General features: G+C 44.0%; 1 protein-coding gene across 6 annotated transcripts; it reads right to left on the bottom strand.

Annotated features, from left to right (window-relative positions):
• Window positions 1-15,969: 15,969 nt before the first annotated feature.
• Window positions 15,970-18,930, bottom strand: LOC126997499 (coiled-coil domain-containing protein 1-like). Of its 6 annotated transcripts, none has more exons than XM_050858615.1 (2): window positions 17,627-18,930; window positions 15,970-17,374 (listed from the first exon to the last, which is right to left on the bottom strand). In XM_050858615.1, exons 1-2 carry the CDS (start codon window positions 18,641-18,643, stop codon window positions 16,295-16,297), a joined length of 2,097 nt encoding a protein of 698 aa, XP_050714572.1. In that variant the 5' UTR covers window positions 18,644-18,930; the 3' UTR covers window positions 15,970-16,294. The 6 variants fall into 6 exon arrangements, with proteins under 6 accessions (XP_050714572.1, XP_050714573.1, XP_050714574.1 ...); XM_050858616.1 differs by having other exon boundaries at window positions 15,972-17,332; XM_050858617.1 differs by having other exon boundaries at window positions 15,977-17,209.
• Window positions 18,931-19,299: the final 369 nt, after the last annotated feature.

Below are 19,299 nucleotides of genomic sequence, written 5' to 3'. Positions count from 1 at the left end.
ATCAAGTGTTATTCAAGTCTTGGTAAGTCTGAAGCGTATTGTCTCACATCCAATAAGCAATTCCTTTATATGTAATCGGCATTTTGGCATCATATATCACATAGCCTCAAAGGTCATTACTCAGCACCTTAATTAACCACGAAGACTGACAGAAGTAAGAACCCGCAGGTAACTCAAAACCAGGAGGTCGTACAAGTCAAGATCTGAAATGAGATGATGTAACGTGAGGATTTCCAAGTCATCGGAATATTTGCGGCGGAGGCTGTAAAGGGGAGCGAGGAAGAAGAGGAGGAGAATGAGGAAAGGAGATTGATGTGGACGAGTTAGGAGAAGGATGAAGGGATATGTTGGCTGAAAACGAGAATGTATAGGGATAGAGATTTTTTGTCCACTCCCTTGACCTCTATTCAGGAGCAGTAAGTAGCGGGCTTTTTTTAATATTTTTTACGCCCCTGAACGGTCTCCTTAGCTGTAAAAAAAAAAAAAAAAAAAAGGAAGTGGTAAGGAAAAGTGGAGGTAAATGAGAAAGCAAGAAAAGGGAGGAGGAGAAGGAGGAAGATGAGGGTAGAGAGAGAGAGAGAAGAAGGAAGTAGGTGGAAGAAAGAAGGTAGGTAGATAGTGAATTGGGGAAAAGCCGATTATATGATAGGAAGAAGATAAGGAGTTAAGGAAAGAGGGAGAAAGGAGTAAAGAGCAGCGAAGGAGCATAGAAGGGTAGGAGCGAAGAAAGACAAAGAAAGTAGAGAGGAAGGGATAAAGAATGAAAGAAAGAGGAAAAGAAAGATGGGAATGAAAAGAAACGAAGGAGCGTAGAAGGGTAGGAGCGAAGAAAGACATAAAGAAAGTAGAGAGGGAGGAATAAAGGGTGAAAGAAAGAGGGAAAGGAAGATGGGAATGAAGAGAAACGAAGGAGCGTAGAAGGGTAGGAGCGAAGGAAGACAAAAAGAAAGTAGAGAGGGAGGAATAAAGGATGAAAGAAAGAGGGAAAGGAAGATGGGAATGAAGAAAACGAAGGAGCGTAGAAGGGTAGGAGCGAAGGAAGACACAAAGAAAGTAGGGAGGGAGGAATCAAGGGTGAAAGAAAGAGGGAAAAGAAAGATGAGGGAGGAGGGAAAGAGAGGGATGAAGATAGAGGCCGGAATGATGGACAGCTGACTTCATCTTTCTCGTCAGGCCGTCATAAGTTTGTGATGCATAACGTGTTTGTTTTGGTTTGTTGTTTTTCCTTTTTGTTTTAGTACTCTCAACTTTTCTATTAGTTTTTTGTTTTTGTTTGCCCTGGTTCATGCTTTGTTTGTTTGTTTGTGTTGTTTATAATATTGATGGTATCTTCTTTTTTCTTCTTTTACTATTCCTTCTTCTTCTTCTTCTTCTTCTTTTTCTTCTTCCTCTTCTTCTTCTTCTTCTTCTTCTTCTTCTTCTTCTTCTTCTTCTTCTTCTTCTTCTTCTTCTTCTTCTTCTAATATTCCTTCTTCTTCTTCTTCTTCTTCCTCTTCTTCTTTGTCTTCATGGCTGTCGTCTTATCAATTTCTCCCGCATCATCTATCACCATTATCATCACTAATTAACGCGCGCGCGCACACACACACACACACACACACACACACACACACACACACACACACACACACCTCCCCCCCCCACCCATACACAATCCTCTCCACTTTCAATCCTATTCCAGCCATTCCAAACAAATTTCTCCTTTTCTTTTTTTTCTTTTTTTCATTTATTTTTGTTTTGCCTTTCAGGGGCGCGCATTAACCTCTCACGCTAATTGCCTTCATTAACGAGAGCTCATTGGGCGGCTTATTTAGACTTTGCGTCCTCATTGGTGGGAATTAAGCGAGGGCAGAGTAAGTTATTAATGACCGCGAGTAAGTGTGTGTGTGTGTGTGTGTGTGTGTGTGTGTGTGTGTGTGTGTGTGTGTGTGTGTGTGTGTGTGTGTGTGTGTGTGTGTGTGTGTGTGTGTGTGTGTGTGTGTGTGTGTGTGTGTGTGTGTAAGGGCGCAGGGAATATATCGCAAAAATAATGTAAAAAGAAAATAAAAATAAAGGGCTTGAACTCCTTTGATACATTGGGTAACGAGAGAGAGAGAGAGAGAGAGAGAGAGAGAGAGAGAGAGAGAGAGAGAGAGAGAGAGAGAGAGAGAGAGAGAGAGAGAGAGAGAGAGAGAGAGAGAGAGAGAGAGAGAGTTATTAGTTATTCTGGTATGTTATCGTTCTTTTCTTTTATACATATTTCATCTCTCTCTCTCTCTCTCTCTCTCTCTCTCTCTCTCTCTCATATTCCAACCTTCTTACGTCATAAAAATGCAAGTTTTTCTCAAGGCTTAATAAAGAGAGCAAGGAAATCGAAAGGAAAGAAAGAGAGAAAATAATGAAAGAAAGAGAGAAAATAATGAAAGAAAGAGAGGGAAGGTAATAATTAATGTGGGATTTTGTTTTGTTTTGTTTTCTTACTTGATTCTGAAATATGTGTGTGTGTGTGTGTGTGTGTGTGTGAGAGAGAGAGAGAGAGAGAGAGAGAGAGAGAGAGAGAGAGAGAGAGAGAGAGAGAGAGAGAGAGAGAGAGAGAGAGAGAGAGAGAGAGAGAGAGAGAGAGAGATTGTTATTGCCCAGAAAAAGAAGAAAAAAACCCAGCATGTAATCTTAAACTAGAGATTGAGGCAACGAGACGCTTTATTGTTCTGTGTATTTTTTGTCTTGAGTTTTTTCTCTTCTTCGAAATTACAAACTGGGAAAGAAAATGAAATACTCGAGACTTTGTAGTTATAAGACATTTTTCGTGTGTTTATTTCTGCCCCTCCTCCTCCTCCTCCTTCCTCGTCCTCCTTCCTATCTACTCTTCCTATTCCATCATCACCGTCGCCACTAACAACACAACAGGGAACGAAATAAAACAGAATAAAAAGGAAATACGAACGAAAAAAACAAAAGAAAACACCCGGTAAAAGGCACAAGTTACAAGGCGCAACACAGCACGCCGATGATCATTTAACGAACAAGAGAAAAACAACAAAAAAAGTACCCCCCACAAAACTAAGAGTGGATAAAACAAGAACAACATCAACAAAAAAATAACTGGTGGCAAAGTCGTCGTGCTCGTATTGTTTGTTTTTTTTTTTCTACGTGTTTTTAAGCTCTTATATACCTGTTTTTTTTTTTTTTTAGTTTCAACAACATCAAACATCCAACATCAAGCTTTGTCGTTACTCATCAGCATCTTCATTCCTTTATCCCTTCCTTATTTGGTCTGTATTTCCTCCTGCCTACGACTTAAACTCATTCAAGGGGAGAGAGAGAGAGTATCAAGACATCTCTTCACCCGAAATTGACCTCTCTTTCGACCTCTCGCTCTTTCAGCTTTTGTACGTAGCAGCGTCTAGCGTGCTTTTGTTTTGTTGTTGTTTTCGTTTTTGCCTTTGACCTACCTCCTTAGCTGATACACACACACACACACACACAAAAAAAAAAAAGCTCTTGTATTACGTTGTTGTTGGTGCTGTCGGCGGAGAAGAGATCCCGAGTATTATTACTATCAATGATTTTATTATTTGATGCTGAGATTGGCGCACGTGCATCAAACTGTCTCATTTTGTCTTGTCTTTGAGAGCTTGGAATTTTCATCTCCTGTTAAAAAGAAAGAAAGAAAGAAAAAAGAATTGCGCTTCGAAAACATCATCACGCTTCGTCGGATGTAAAATATGTCGGGGGGGATTCATCATTTTACTTACATGTGCAGCGGAATGAAGACTCACTGTTATCGTCACTCTTGGTTAGGCTGATTCGCAATATGTGTGGGTGCGGCATTTCAGCAACAGGTCAGTAGAGCGAGAAGTGAGTGGGTGAGGAGAGTGAGTGGGCAGGAGGCGCGAGGCATCTGTCAATCATGCTACTCGTAAAAGACCAAGGGAATAGGCTTGGCATTGCGGCGGCTATTGTGATGAACTTTATTCCACCTTCAGCTTCATGTCGAATATTCCGTCGGTTTGGTGGAAGGCTGGAGGTCTGAGTTACAGTTCTAGTTTTTTTTTTTTGTTGTTGTTGCTTGTTAACCCGGTAACAGCGACGGGCCAAATTTGTGGCTTTACCGTGTAGCAGCGACGGGCCAAATTTGTGCCATGATTTAAACCCCCCAAAACAGATGATACACAAACTGATCAGAAATGCTTTGATATATATTATGAAATGGTTTGTGTGAGTCATGATTTTTCTCATTTTTCTCGCTTAGAGGCACCATTAAGAAACATGATCCCTGCTGCTACCGGTTTAAGTGAGACTCTCTAAGTCTAAGGGTTGAGGAAAAAGTTTTAGTATTAGTATTTGTTAGTAGTATGAAGTCATAATTTTAGTTTTGGCTTGATATTAAACACACTGAATGTTTGGTGAAAGGCTCGAGGAAAGAGTTTTAGTATAAGTGTTTGCTTGATACGAAATATTACACCAGTTTGAGGAGGGACTTGACAATATTTTCTTTTAGTTTTAGCTTCATACGAAATACTTTGATGGTTTGTTGAAATATTGAAAGAAAGGCTTTTAGTGTTAGTCTTTGTTTGATCTAAAGTACTTTGGTGGTTTGTTGAAAGGCTTGAGGAAATAATTACAGTTTTAGCAGTTACTCAAATACGAAGGAAAAAAGCAATATGTAGCGGAAAGTTTCTCACCTTCATCACATAAAGAAAACTGAAAAGGGGAAGGAGGAAGAAAAAGAAGAGCATAAGCGGGGGATCAGAGAAATGGGTGAGAAATAGAGGCAGAAACAGGAGCAGGAAGGGGAGGAGGAGGAGGAGGAGGAGGAAGATTCTGTAATGCAATTTGTCGCTCAATCTGACGCTCCCTTTCCTCCTCCTCCTCCTCCTCCTCCTCGTCCCATTCCAGTTCATCAATTCATTTTCTTCCTCCAACATTTACTTAGTCGTGGTGGGTTATTATTTTTGTTGTTGTTGTTATTATTATTATTATTATTATTATTATTATTATTATTATTATTATTATTATTATTATTATTATTATTATTATTATTATTTGGTCACTCGTTGTCATCAGTCATCATTTCATTATAGTTTGCACGATTTAGTACCCCCTCATCTCTCTCTCTCTCTCTCTCTCTCTCTCTCTGGAATCAATTTTCTGGGTCACATTGGAGGAAACTAATAGATTGGAAATTATAAGTCTTATAACTCTCTCTCTCTCTCTAGCTCTCTCTCTATAGCTCTCTCTCTCTCTCTATCTATCTCTCTCTCTTCTCTCTCTCTCTCTCACACACACGCACACACGCACACGCGCACACACAGGTAATTAGGGGCCCCCGTGTATCACCTGGCTGCTGGTAATCACTTGAGATGCGTCTTCTAATGAGCTAAAAATGAAAACTAATGGTGCCTAATTTGATTCTTATTTTTATGGGAGTTTTTTTTTCTCTTATTCATTCATTTTTTCCTCCTTTTCCTTTATTGTTTTACAGAAGTCTTGTGGTGGTGATGTAAAAGAGGAGGAGAAGGAGGAAGAAGAGGAGGAGGAGGAGGAGGGGAAGAAGAGAGGGAGGAGGAAGATAAATTGATCGAAACCAAGAGAAAAAAAGAACATAAAGGTAAAAGTAAGAAGGAAATAAGAAGGAAGACGAGGATAAAAAGTGGAAGAAGGAGGAGGAGGAGGAGGAGGAGGAGGAGGAGGAGGAGGAGGAGGAGGAGAGAGAGAGAGAGAGAGAGAGAGAGAGAGAGAGAATATTGCTCGTTCGTCTTGATTACTTAACTGACCTTAATTAAATCATAAACTCCATTTTCATTCGCACCTGTTCATACCTTTGTTCTCTCTCTCTCTCTCTCTCTCTCTCTCTCTCTCTCTCTCTCTCTCTCACCCTCCTCCTCCTCCTCCTCTTCTTCCTCCTCCTCCTCCTCCTCCTCCTCCTCCTCCTCCTCCTCCTCTATCCACCACATCCACTCTTCGCCTAAGCATCCTCCTCTTTACACATTCCTCCTTCTCTCTTCCTCCTCCTCCTCCTCCTCCTCCTCCTCCTCAACGCTGCAATTCCTTCACCAACTTTCAATAAATGCCAAATCCTGCCAGCCTTCTTCCTTCCCCTTCTTCTCTCCCTTCTTCTCTCCCTTCTTCTCTCCCTCCCCTCTCTACTCTTCCTCCTCTCCACTTTCCTCTCTTTCCAACTGTCTTCTCCCCTTCCTATCTGGTAGTCAAGGGGAAGATTGTGACTTTCCCGGTGAGAGAGGAGGAGGAGGAGGAGGAAGAGGAAGAAGAAGAAGAAGAAGAAGAAGAAGAAGATGGTGGTTTGGAAAAAGGTCATTGGTTAGACTTGCCTCCTCTTTCTGTTTTTCCACTTCCTCCTCCTCCTCCTCCTCCTCCTCTTAGTTCTCTTCCTCCTCCTTTTTCCCAGTTTTGATATTTCCTAATTCTCACTCTTTAGTTGTTTTCCAGAAGATTACTCTCTATCTATCTGTCTATCTATCTATCTATTTCCTTTGATGTGTATATTATTCTCTTCCTCGCTTCATTTTCTCTGTCCACAAAATATCCTCGACTTTCCTTTCATCTTCTTTCCTTGTTGATATTTACTCTTGCCTTCCTCTTAATTATCTTCTTTTCTTCATCTCATCTCTACTTTCCTCATCCTCTCGCCGCCTTCCCCTCGCCTTCCTCATTTTCCTCCTCATCTTTCCTCTCTCCAAATGTTTGCAAACCCCGGGAAAGGAAGACGTGTGACCCCTTATTGCTCTCTCTCTCTCTCTCTCTCTCTCTCTCTCTCTCTCTCTCTCTCTCTCTCTCTCTCTCTCTCCCCTCTTTTGTTGACCGTTTCCTCTTTTTTCCTTTTTTTCTTTGGATCTCATTATTTTTTTCTTTCTTTTCCTCATTTGATATCCCTCTTCCTCTCTCCCTCCCTCCTTTCCCTTCCTTTTTCCTTACTATCTGCATTCCTTCCTCCTTTCTCTCTCTCTCTCTCTCTCTCTCTCTCTCTCTCTCTCTCTCTCTCTCTCTCTCTCTCTCTCTCTCTCTCTCTCTCTCTTTCACACACACTTTCCTCTAGTATCACATTCCACACCACCACTCCACATGACCTTGCACACATCCCCTCTCTCCCTCTCCCTTCACTTCACAGCCAATCCCTGCTTTAATAATAACAATCTTAAGCTTACCTAACTCTACACTCCTGCCGCTGCCTGATTCCCCTCGACCCCGCCTGTATTCCCTTTAGCATCGTCCTCAGTTGTATCCCTTTTAGCATGGTTCAGGCCAATACTGTGTAGCTTGCTTTTTTATGGTTACTTGTTAATGTTAAGAGAGGTGGAGTGGAGGAAGTGGGTTAAGAGAAAAATAGAAGAAAGGAGGAATAGAAAGAAAATCAGGATAAAAAGAATGAGAAAGCCAAAGGAAGGAATAGACAGGAGAAAGAAATTAGAATGAGTAAAAGGAAAATAGAAAGAAAGGAGGAGAAGCTGAAAACGAGAACTGGGGGAAAGAAAAGAATAGTGAATGAGGAAGAGAGGAGAGAAGAGAGCGAGAAAAGGAGAAAGATAAGATGAGGCAAAGAAAGGAAAGAGGAGGAATGCAGTTGAAAGTTAGAATTGAGGAATGAAAGAGACAGAGTGAGATAAATAAGACCAGGAACAATGATATAAAGAAGAAGAAAGGAGAAAATTGGAAGAAGGAAGGGGAAGGGGAAAGGAGAGGGGACAATGGAATGAAGGGGAGGGGAAAAATGAAAGTAGGAAGGGAATGGAGAAAAGGGGAGGAATAATGGAAGAAGGAAGGAGTAGGGGAAGGGATGGGGAATAGTGAAAGAAGGAAGAAGGGAAAAGGGCAAGGGAATAGTGAAAGGAAGAGGAAGAGGAAGGAGAGGGGGAGGACAGATAACAAGAGGAGGGAGGAGGGGGGGTAGGGGTGGAACGGAAGAGTTAGTTGATGAGGAAAAGTGGACATGGAGGAAGAGAAGAGACAGGAGCGTGGGAGGAGGAGGAGGAGGAGGAGGAGGAGGAGGAGGAAGAGGAGGAGGTTGTCAGTCACCATGGTTCCCTATCTTTTTCACCCACTGATATACTTAATCACTTCCTCCCCCCCCTCCCATCCCCCTAACACACACACACACACACACACACACACACACACACACACACACACACACACTTTCATCACCACCGCCATAATATTAATGTCGAGAGAGAGAGAGAGAGAGAGAGAGAGAGAGAGAGAGAATGATTAAAGGTATGATGATGTATATATAAGTGAATAAACAATAAAAGCAACGAAAAGGCAACAATATAAATCAAACAAAATAAAAATAAAATGACATGCAATACAGTTTTTCCTTTTTTTCCCCCCTCTATACAACGTCAACAATTTTTTTCCATTATCATTTCAGTTTTGTTGATTCCATTTCTATCATGGCGTGTTTTTACTCTTTGAAGCTGCGGTCTATAGAATTCCCCTTTTCCCCTCCTCTCCCCTTCCCTCCCCTCATTTTCCCCTCTACTCTCCTCCCCTTAGATCCTCTCCCTTCCCTTTCATTCATCCTCTACCCTGTTTTCCTCTTCCCTCCCCTCTTATCCTCTCCCTTCCCTTCTCCTTCTATCTCCTCTCTTCCTTTCCCCTCATCTCCCCTCCCCTTGTTTACTTCCTTCTCAATCTATGGCTTGCATGCTCATTCGATAGGGAAGAAGGAAGGGAGGAAGGGAAGGGAGAGAGAAGAGAATAGAAGAGGGTAGAGAGAAGAGGATGTGTTGGGTAAGAGAAGGGAGGAAGCGAGAAGAGGAATATATGGGAGAATATAAGCAAAAGAGAGAAGGAAAAGGAGAGAAAAAAGAAGGAGAATTGAAGGAGAAAGGGAAGGAGGTGGAGAGAATTGAAAAAGAAGGGAAAAGGAAGGGAAGAATGATGCTAAATTTCGAGAGACATTCAAGCCCTTCCCTGGTCATCTACCCCCCCCCCCCCCTCTCTCTCTCTCTCTCTCTCTCTCTCTCTCTCTCTCTCTCTCTCTCTCTCTCTCTCTCTCTCTCTCTCTCTCTCTCTCTCTCTCTCTCTCTCTCTCTCTCTCTCTCTCGACTCTCATCACCCCCTCTCTCTCCCTCCCTCCCCTTCACCTGGCCACTCCCCTTCAGGTATCATGTGTACCTTGCGCCTGACACCAATTAGCGGCGCCATCAGGTGTTGTGTGTGTGTGTGTGTGTGTGTGTGTGTGTGTGTGTATGGGGGGGGGGGGGGCGTTCTATATAGGACTGGATGGTGTGTTTTATTATTGTTTGTGTTTGTTCCTTTTGTTTACTTGTTTGTTTTGTGTTGCTTTGTTTGTGTTGATTAATGTTGTTGTTGTTGTTGTTTGAGGTATTGTCTCGTGTTATGTATTGTGAAGTATTGTTGTGTGTGTGTGTGTGTGTGTGTGTGTGTGTACGTGTGTGTATGTGTGTGTGTGTGTGTGTGTGTGTGTGTGTGTGTGTGTGTGTGTGTGTGTGTGTGTGTGTGTGTGTGTTTGCTTGCTTCTGTTCTTTCCTTCTCTCTTGTTTGTTTGCTCGTCTCTCCCTCTTCCTCTCTCTTCTCCCCTCAGTTATTTATCACTATTTTTCCTGCTCCTCTTCTTTTCGTTGTTGTTTCTCTCTTAAAACTGAAGAGGGAAGGAATAACAATGAAGGAAGGAAGGAAAGAAGGAAGGAAGGAAACATGGACTAGCAGGCAGCAGAAAGCCTGTTGGCTCATTACTAGGCTGCCTGCGTTCAGTGATTTAATCAATCCGTTCGCCATAGGAGTGGCTTGCAGGGAAGGATTAAAGCACTTGTGTATCTACTCTTGGGAACGTTCAGTTCACACCCGTTGCAGCAATGTGGCGATCAATGCGTTTCTTGAAGGAGTTGATGGTCTCTGCGCTAACCACTTCTGCAGGGAGGCTGTTCCAGTGGCGAACAACTCTATTCGAGAAATAACTCCTGCCGATGTCGGTATTGCATCGCTTTGCTTGAATTGTTTTTCCGTTGTTTCTTGTTCTCAGGTTAGTTTGTAGCGTGAAGAGTTTGGAGTGATCAACGTTGCTGAGCTTGTTCAGATACTTAAAGACTTGTATCATGTCTCCCCGCAGTCGTCTCTTTTCCAACGTGAAGAGGTTGAGTCGCTCGAGTCGTTCTTCATAGGGTTTCGTCCTCAGTGATGGTATCATCTTCGTGGCGCGGCGCTGTACTCTCTCAAGTAATTCAATGTCTTTCCTGTAATTAGGAGACCAGAATTGCACGGCGTATTCCAGGTGGGGCCTTACCAGCGAATTATACAAGGATAACATAACTCCCGGCGTCTTGTATTCGAAGTTCCTCGATATAAACCCAAGCATTGTATTGGCTTTCTTACAGGCGGACTTGCAGTGTTTTGTTTGTTTCAAGTCACTGCTGATGGTGACCCCGAGGTCTCTTTCCTCTTGCACAACATGTAGTGGTTCGCCACCCAAGTGGTACATGTGGTTGCTGTTTCTGGATCCGATATGCATTACTTTACATTTGGTAGTGTTGAAGGACATCTGCCATTTTTCTGACCACCGAGTGATCAGGTCCAGGTCTCTTTGGATAATTTTTTGTGTCGAAGGAAGGATGGAAGGAAGGAAGGAAGGATGGAAGGAAGGAAGGATGGAAGGAAGGAAGGAAGGAAGGAAGGAAGGAAGTAAAACGACAGTAAGAAGAGTGAACGCAAAAATGAGAGAGAGAGAGAACGGAATAAATAAGGGCAAGAAGAGGGTGAGAGGAAAACAACTCTCTCTCTCTCTCTCTCGCCCTCTCTCTCTCTCTCTCTCTCTCTCTCCCCATCAATCAATTAATTCCTCTCTCTTTTACCTCTTTTTCTTAGTTTTCTTTCTCTTTCTTATTTTTCCCACTCCCACTTTCCCTTTGTTAGTTGGGGGAGCTGGGGAAGGGGGGGAGGATTGAGAGGTTCGAAGGGGGGGCGGGGGTTTGGGCGGCGCGCAACAGGTGAGCCAGTGATGGGCGGCGAGCGTGATACACCTGGTGAATAATCAATACAGGTGGGAGGGTGACGACCTGCCGACCCGACCCGACCCGACCCCGCCCCGACCTTGCCCCGACATCACCCCATTCAGTTCCTTCCCTATTTTTCCTGTTTTCCTTTTAATTCCTTTTCTTTTTGGCCTTTCCATTTATTTCCCCCTTTTTTTTATCTTTTCATTCCCCGACATCTTAATTTTCTTCCTCATTTTCATGTCTTTTCCTATGATTACCTTTTCTTCTTTTTGCCCTTTCCTTGTATTGCCTTTATGGGGGGGGCCTTTTTCCGACCCGACATCACCACCAGGTATCTCCCTCCTTTTCCTCTCTTTTCCTTTTCTTCCTCTTTCCTCATTTTCCTTTCCTTTTGTTCCCGTGTGGCAACTTTCCATCCGCCCCGCCCCGCCCCGCCCCGCCTTGCCTCGACATCACCCCGGTTCTCATGCTCATCTTCCTGTCTTCTCTTTTTATTTTATTTTCTCCTTTGCCTTTTCATGTGATTTCCTTGTCTTCTGTTTGCCTTTTCCTGCCTTGCTGATGGTTTCCTTTTCCCTTAATTTGCTTTTGTTTTTCTTCTTTTCCTTCCCTTCCTTTTGCATTTTCCTTTCATTCCTTTTTCCCCTTTTCCTTTTCCTGAATCGACTTTCCCTCCCACTAATCTTTTCCTGCTTTCTTCATTTCCCTTTCAATATTACTCTCCTTTCCTTTCCAACCCTCTTCTCTTCCTCTTCCCCTCTTCCTGTCGCCCTTCCCCTTCGTCTCCCCCCCCTGCCCCCTCCCCCCCTTCATCCAATCATTGTTCCGTCTGTCACCCTCGTCCTCTTCTCCCCCCCTCTCCCTCCCTCTCCTCCCCTCTCCCCAAGCTCTAGTCCTATTTCTCTCTCATTTCCCCTCACTTCCCCTCCTTCCCCTTCCTCCTCACGCCTCCAATTTCCACCTGTCTCCGCATCTCTCTCTCTCTCTCTCTCTCTCTCTCTCTCTCTCTCTCTCTCTCTCTCTCTCTCTCTCTCTCTCTCTCTCTCTCTCTCTCTCTCTCTCTCATTTGTATGGAAGAAGATGAGGCGACTGAATGGAGGTAGAGTAAGGTTGGGGAGGGGAGGGGAGGGTTATGGAAAAGTTGCAAAGATGAGGGGAATAGAAATAAAAAGGGGTTGTAGGAAGGGAAAGTAAATGTCCGTGATTTGTGACTGGGAGGAAGTATGGGGAAGGTGGGGAAGAGGGGGAGGGGGGGAGAAGGGGAGAGGAAAAATGAGGAGGAAAGGCGTGAGTGTGGGTGAATGTCGCTGGTTTATGAAGACTGGAAATGTAAGGAATTGGAGGAAAGTGCGGAGGAAAGGAGGAGAGATAATGGAGGGGGGGAGAAGGAAGAAGGGGGGAGGAAGGAGGGAGAAGAAAGGGGGAGGAGGCAGACAGACCGAAATAAGGAGAAGGGAATGGAGGGAAGAGGATGGGAGGAAAGTGGAGGGGAGGAGAGGGAAGTGGGGAGAGGTGGGGAGTGGGGAGGGGAGGAAAGGGAAGGAGTGACGGAGGGAAGACTGACTGAAATGTAAGAAATTGGAAAGAAGTGAAGATATAAGGAGGGGACAGGAATGGAGGGAAGAGGAGGGGAGGGAAGTGGAAGGGAGGAAAGTGGGGAGAGGAGGGAGGGGGAGGAGGGAGGGGACGGGAGTGGATGAGGAAGAGAAGGGAAGGGGAGGAGAGAAGAGAGGAGGGAGGGAGGACAGATAATGGTGAAATGTAGGGAATTGCAAAAAAAAGTGGAGATATAAAAAAAGGAGTGGAGAGAAGTGAATGGAGGGGAGGGGAGGAGAGGGAGAAGGGAGAGGAGGAGGGGGAGGAGGGAGGAGAGAGAGAGACGGAAACGAACACTGGAGGAAACAAGTGAGAAAATTGATGTTTTTTTCATGTGGAAAGGGAACGGAAATTAGGAAGAATGTCCAAGGGAGGGAGGGAGAGAGGGAGGGAGGAAGAAATAGCAAGGTAGTGAGGGAGAGAGACAGAAGAGAGAAGGAAGGGAAGAGGAAAGGGAGGGTAAAATTGGGGAAGATGAGAAAGGTAGGGAAGGAAAGGAGGAGATAGAGGAAAAGGAAAGAGAGTAAGGGGAGGCAGGATGAAGAAGAGGAGAAAACAGAAGGCTAAAATATGAGAAAAAGGAAGAGAGAAAGACGAAGAGGAATAAGAGGAGTAGGAAAGAAGAGACAGAAGGAAGAAAATGAGGAAGAGGAGAGGGAGGGTTGAGGTGGGGAGTATATGAAGGGGAGAAAGGGAGAGAAGGGTAGAGGGGCGTTTACTTAATGGAAGAGGGGGAATTAGGAGGTGATGGGAGGGAAGGGATGGGAAAGGCACGTTGATTAAGAGGAAGAGGGAAGAGAAGGTAGGGGAGGGGAGGGGAGGGAAGGGGAGGGGAGGGGAGGGGAGGCAAGTTTGTGTTCTGATTAAGAGAGGAGGAGGAGGAGGAGGAGGAGGAAAATAGGCGAAAATAGGGGAGGAAAGAGGGGAGGGATGATAGATAGAGAAGCAAGAGAGAGGGTGTACCTCCAGGCTAAGGTAAGGGAGAAGCCAAGGTGACCTCCATTACCTGCTTATGTCTCCAGGGAACCCTTGAGGAGGAGGAGGAGGAGGAGGAGGAGGAGGAGGCGGCGGAGGAGGACGAGGACAGGGGGGGGTAATCTTCTTTGAGAGACGTAATATTAGTGTTGTAAGTCCTCACCCGGAGTACCTTCCCTCACATCATTACTCCTCCTCCTCCTCCTCCTCCTCCTCCTCCTTCTCCTCCTCCTCTTTTTTTTATTTCATTATCCTTTGCCTCCTTGTTTTTCTGTTCCTCTTTCTCCTATTCCTCTTTTTTTGTTCTTTATCCTCCTCCTCCTCCTCCTCCTCCTCCTCCTCCTCCTCCTCCTCCTCCTCCTCCACCTCCGCCTCCTCCTATTTTTTTTTGTCCTTATCCGTTTCCTCCTTGTTTTTCTGGTTCTCTTTCTCCTATTCCTCTTTTTTTGTTCTTTATCCTCCTCCTCCTCCTCCTCCTCCTCCTCCTCCTCCTCCTCCTTCTCCTCCTCCTCTTTTTTTGTTTCATTATTCTTTGCCTCCTTGTTTTTCTGTTCCTCTTTCTCCTATTCCTCTTTTTTTGTTCTTTATCCTCCTCCTCCTCCTCCTCCTCCTCCTCCTCCTCCTTCTCTTCCTCCTCTTTTTTATTTCATTATCCTTTACCTCCTTGTTTTTCTGGTTCTCTTTCTCCTATTCCTCTTTTTTTGTCCTTCATCTTCCTCCTCCTTCGCATTCATCTCCCTCACATAATTTTCTCCTTCTCCTTTTCTTCATTCTGCTCCTCTCTTTTTTGTTATCCTGTGCCTCCTCTTATTGCTCTTTCTCCTATTCCTCTTTTTGTTGTTTTCTTTATATTCTTCCTCCTTCGCATCCCTCTCCTTTCTCATCATTTACTCCGACTCTTCTTCCTCCTCTTTTTTTTTTTATCCTGTGCCTCATCGTATCGCTTTTCCTCTTCCTCTTCTTCCTCTTCTTTTTTTTGCTTCCTACTCCTTCTTCTTTTCATTTTATTTCTTCATCTCTGTTTCTTCTTCCGTCGCATCCTCCTCTACTCTTACTCTTTTTCCTCCTCCTCCTCCTCCTCCTCCTCTTCCTCCTCTTTTTTTCATCTTCCTCCTTCTTTTCACGTTATTTCTTCATCTCTATTTCTTCTCCCCTCTCATCCTCCTCTACTCTTACTCTTTTTCCTCCTCCTCCTCCTACTCCTCCTCCTCCTCCTCCTCCTCTTCCTCCTCTTTTTTCATCTTCCTCCTTCTTTTCACGTTATTTCTTCATCTCTATTTCTTCTCCCCTCTCATCCTCCTCCTACTCTTACCCTTTTTTTTCCTCCTCCTCCTCTTACTCGTCCTCCTCTTCTTCCTCCTCTTCCTCCTCTGCCTCCAGGTAATACTACTACTACTAATCTCTGCATTCCTTCTGCTACTTATGACGACAATGAAGAATATTTTAATAATGATAATAATGGTAATGGAAATAGTTCTAATCTCTCAACTACTACTACTTACTATTATTATTATTATTATTATTATTATTATTATTATTATTATTATTATTATTATTATCTTTGGCAAGGGAAGAAAAGGTAATAATGTTAAAAATGGAGTCAGGTGCAGGTATTGGATCTCTCTCTCTCTCTCTCTCTCTCTCTCTCTCTCTCTCGACCTGCCTACCTGTGGATAATGGAGCTTCGACATCAATAATAACGTGAATCAATAAGCCACTTTGTCCCTCCTCTCTCTCTCTCTCTCTCTCTCTTGCTCTCGCTCTCGCTCTGTTTATCTGTATCTATATCTATCTATCTACTATCTCTTGCCTTCTTCTCTCTCTCTTCATTTCTGTCCTCCCTTCCCTTCTCTTTTCCCTCCTTACCTTCTCTCCCTCCTTACTCCCTCCCTCAATCTCTCCCTTTTCTTTTCCATCTTCTCCCTTCGCATCCTCCCCTTCATCTTTTTCTATCAGCCCTTTTCCTTGCTCTTCTATTCTGTCCTCTTGCCTTCTTCTCTTCTCCTCTGTTCCCTCCCTTCCGTCCACTCTCTTCCCTCCATTCTCTCCAGCGTCCCTCCCTGCCTCCCTCCCTCCCTCCCTCTCGTTAATTCACTCCGTAATAATCATCAATAATTCACTTACGCTTCATTCCGTGACGCAGGTGAGAGAGAGAGAGAGAGAGAGAGAGAGAGAGAGAGAGAGAGAGAGAGAGATGACTAATTCAGTAAGGGTTTTGTTTTCTTTACCTGTGTGTGTGTGTGTGTGTGTGTGTGTGTAATTTATCTATCTCTTTCTCCTATTACACCCACTGTTAATCTCCTTTCTTTTCTTCCCTTTCCTTTCCCTCCCATCTTTTCTACCATTTCCTTCCTTCTCTTCCTCCTCCCTTTCCCCTTCTCCTTCCTTCCTGTGCGCGAAGTCTTGAGTATGTGGCAGATATGTGGGGCGGGGCTGACCCGCATAGGCCTACACCCCACCGGCCAGTTTCAAATGGAAATACTATAGTACCTTTAGGATAAATTTACTGATAGATAGAAAGGTTTTAAGAAACGTGAGAAATACAGCGCGGTTTGGTGCAAGATGCTCAGGGCTCCAAGAGAAATTGAACCAGAGCTTTGTCCCGAAGAACCGCCGGTGACCGAGAGAACCTGCCAGGGTTGAGGAAGCCGGGAGGGGGAGGGGGGAGGAGGGGAGGTCGACGATAGGGGAGTTACGTCGGGGGGAAGGATGGGGAGAGGGAGGGGTGTCTTCCTCAACAGGAACGAAGTCAGTGGAGCATATCATGGTCATTGTTGTAGAGTGTCCTCGTCAGTGTCATGGGTTCCGTCAGCTGGAAGGAGCTCAACACTGTAATCCAAGTCGTCTGTATCCTTGGCCTCCTCGATGGGAACGAGTGACGGTGGAAGATTGGGCTCGTCTTCTGCAGGACCGACTTCCTCGGAGACGACGGGAGCAGATTCATGGGCGGCATGTCCTCCATTTTCAACGTTTGGGATGTCCAGCGCTTTAACAAGGTCGTTATTTTCTTCCAAGAAGATGTCCAGCGCTTTTACAATGTCGTCATTTTCTTCTTTGAACATGTCCAGTGCTTTTACAATATTGTCATTTTCTTCTTTGGACATGTCCAGCGCTTTTACAAAGTCGTCATTTTCTTCTTTGGACATGTCCAGCGCTTTTACAAAGTCGTCATTTTCTTCTTTGGACATGTCCAGCGCTTTTACAATGTCGTCATTTTCTTCTTTGGACATGTCCAGCGCTTTTACAATGTCGTCATTTTCTTCTTTGGACATGTCCAGCGCTTTTACAAAGTCGTCATTTTCTTCTTTGGACATGTCCAGCGCTTTTACAAAGTCGTCATTTTCTTCTTTGGACATGTCCAGCGCTTTTACAAAGTCGTCATTTTCTTCTTTGGACATGTCCAGCGCTTTTACAAAGTCGTCATTTTCTTCTTTGGACATGTCCAGCGCTTTTACAATGTCGTCATTTTCTTCCTTCGACATGTCCAGCGCTTTTACAAAGTCATCATTTTCTTCTTTGGACATGTCCAGCGCTTTTACAATGTCGTCATTTTCTTCCTTCGACATGTCCAGCGCTTTTACAATGTTGTCATTTTCTTCCTTCGACATGTCCAGCGCTTTTACAAAGTCGTCATTTTCTTCTTTGGACATGTCCAGCGCTTTTACAAAGTCGTCATTTTCTTCCTTCGACATGTCCAGCGCTTTTACAAAGTCGTCATTTTCTTCTTTGGACATGTCCAGCGCTTTTACAAAGTCATTTTCTTCCTTGGACATGTCCAGCGCTTTTACAAGTTCGTCATTTTCTTCCTTGGACATGTCCAGCGCTTTTACAATGTCGTCATTTTCTTCCTTGGACATGTCCAGCGCTTTTACAAAGTCGTCATTTTCTTCTTTGGACATGTCCAGCGCTTTTACAAAGTCGTCATTTTCTTCTTTGGACATGTCCAGCGCTTTTACAAAGTCGTCATTTTCTTCTTTGGACATGTCCAGCGCTTTTACAGTGTCGTCATTTTCTTCTTTGGACATGTCCAGCGCTTTTACAAAGTCGTCATTTTCTTCTTTGGACATGTCCAGCGCTTTTACAAAGTCGTCATTTTCTACTTTGGACATGTCCAGCGCTTTTACAATGTCGTCATTTTCTTCTTTGGACATGTCCAGCGCTTTTACAAAGTCGTCATTTTCTTCTTTGGACATGTCCAGCGCTTTTACAAAGTCGTCATTTTCTTCTTTGGACATGTCCAGCGCTTTTACAAAGTCGTCATTTTCTTCTTTGGACATGTCCAGCGCTTTTACAAAGTCGTCATTTTCTTCTTTGGACATGTCTAGCGCTTTTACAAAGTCGTCATTTTCTTCTTTGGACATGTCCAGCGCTTTTACAAAGTCGTCATTTTCTTCTTTGGACATGTCCAGCGCTTTTACAAAGTCGTCATTTTCTTCTTTGGACATGTCCAGCGCTTTTACAAAGTCGTCATTTTCTTCTTTGGACATGTCCAGCGCTTTTACAAAGTCGTCATTTTCTTCTTTGGACATGTCTAGCGCTTTTACAAAGTCGTCATTTTCTTCTTTGGACATGTCCAGCGCTTTTACAAAGTCATCATTTTCTCCTTTGGACATGTCCAGCGCTTTTACAAAGTCGTCATTTTCTTCTTTGGACATGTCCAGCGCTTTTACAAAGTCGTCATTTTCTTCTTTGGACATGTCCAGCGCTTTTACAAAGTCGTCATTTTCTTCTTTGGACATGTCCAGCGCTTTTACAAAGTCGTCATTTTCTTCTTTGGACATGTCCAGCGCTTTTACAAAGTCGTCATTTTCTTCTTTGGACATGTCCAGCGCTTTTACAAAGTCGTCATTTTCTTCTTTGGACATGTCCAGCGCTTTTACAAAGTCGTAATTTTCTTCCAAGAAGATGTCTAGCGCTTTTATAATGTCGTCATTTTCTTCCTTGGACATGGCCAGCGCTTTTACAATGTCGTCATATTCTTCCTTGGACATGGCCAGCGCTTTTACAATGTCGTCATATTCTTCCTTGAACATGTCCAGCGCTTTTACAATGTCGTCATTTTCTTCCTTGTACATGTCTAGCGCTTTTACAATGTCGTCATTTTCTTCCTCGGACATGTCCAGCGGTTTGACAAAGTCGTTGTTTTCAGCCTTGGTAATGTCCAGCGCTTTCACTAGGTCGTTATTTTCAGCCTTGGAAATGTCCAGCGCTTTCACAAGGTCGGATTTTTCAGCCTTGGTAATGTCCAGCGCTTTCACTAGGTCGTTATTTTCAGCCTTGGAAATGTCCAGCGCTTTCACAAGGTCGGATTTTTCAGCCTTGGTAATGTCAAGCGCTTTCACAAGGTCGGATTTTTCAGCCTTGGAAATGTCAAGCGCTTTCACAAGGTCGGATTTTTCAGCCTTGGTAATGTCCAGCGTTTTCACAAGGTCTTTGTTTTCAGCCTTGGAAATGTCAAGCGCTTTCACAAGGTCGGATTTTTCAGCCTTGGTAATGTCCAGCATTTTCACAAGGTCTTTGTTTTCAGCCTTGGTAATGTCCAGCGTTTTCACAAGGTCTTTGTTTTCAGCCTTGGTAATGTCCAGCGTTTTCACAAGGTCGGATTTTTCAGCCTTGGTAATGTCCAGCGTTTTCACAAGGTCGGATTTTTCAGCCTTGGTAATGTCCAGCGCTTTCACTAGGTCGTTATTTTCAGCCTTGGAAATGTCCAGCGCTTTCACAATGTCAATGTTTTCAGCCTTGGAAATGTCCAGCGCTTTCACAAGGTCGTTGT

This window comes from Eriocheir sinensis, chromosome 12 (assembly GCF_024679095.1).
Source record: "Eriocheir sinensis breed Jianghai 21 chromosome 12, ASM2467909v1, whole genome shotgun sequence".
In the NCBI taxonomy this organism is placed as follows: Eukaryota; Metazoa; Arthropoda; class Malacostraca; order Decapoda; family Varunidae; genus Eriocheir; species Eriocheir sinensis.
Note: the sequence above shows the minus strand (reverse complement) of the source record. Positions and strands in the feature narration are given on the sequence as shown.

Excerpts from the sequence above, each read along its gene's own strand:
- LOC126997499 (XM_050858615.1), bottom strand. The coding sequence starts at position 18,643 with ATGTCCGAGGAAGAAAATGACGACATTGTAAAAGCGCTAGACATGTAC. Across the intron at positions 17,375-17,626 it reads AAGCGCTGGACATGTCCAAA|GAAGAAAATGACGACATTGT; the intron begins GTAGAAAATGAC and ends GACATGTCCAAG.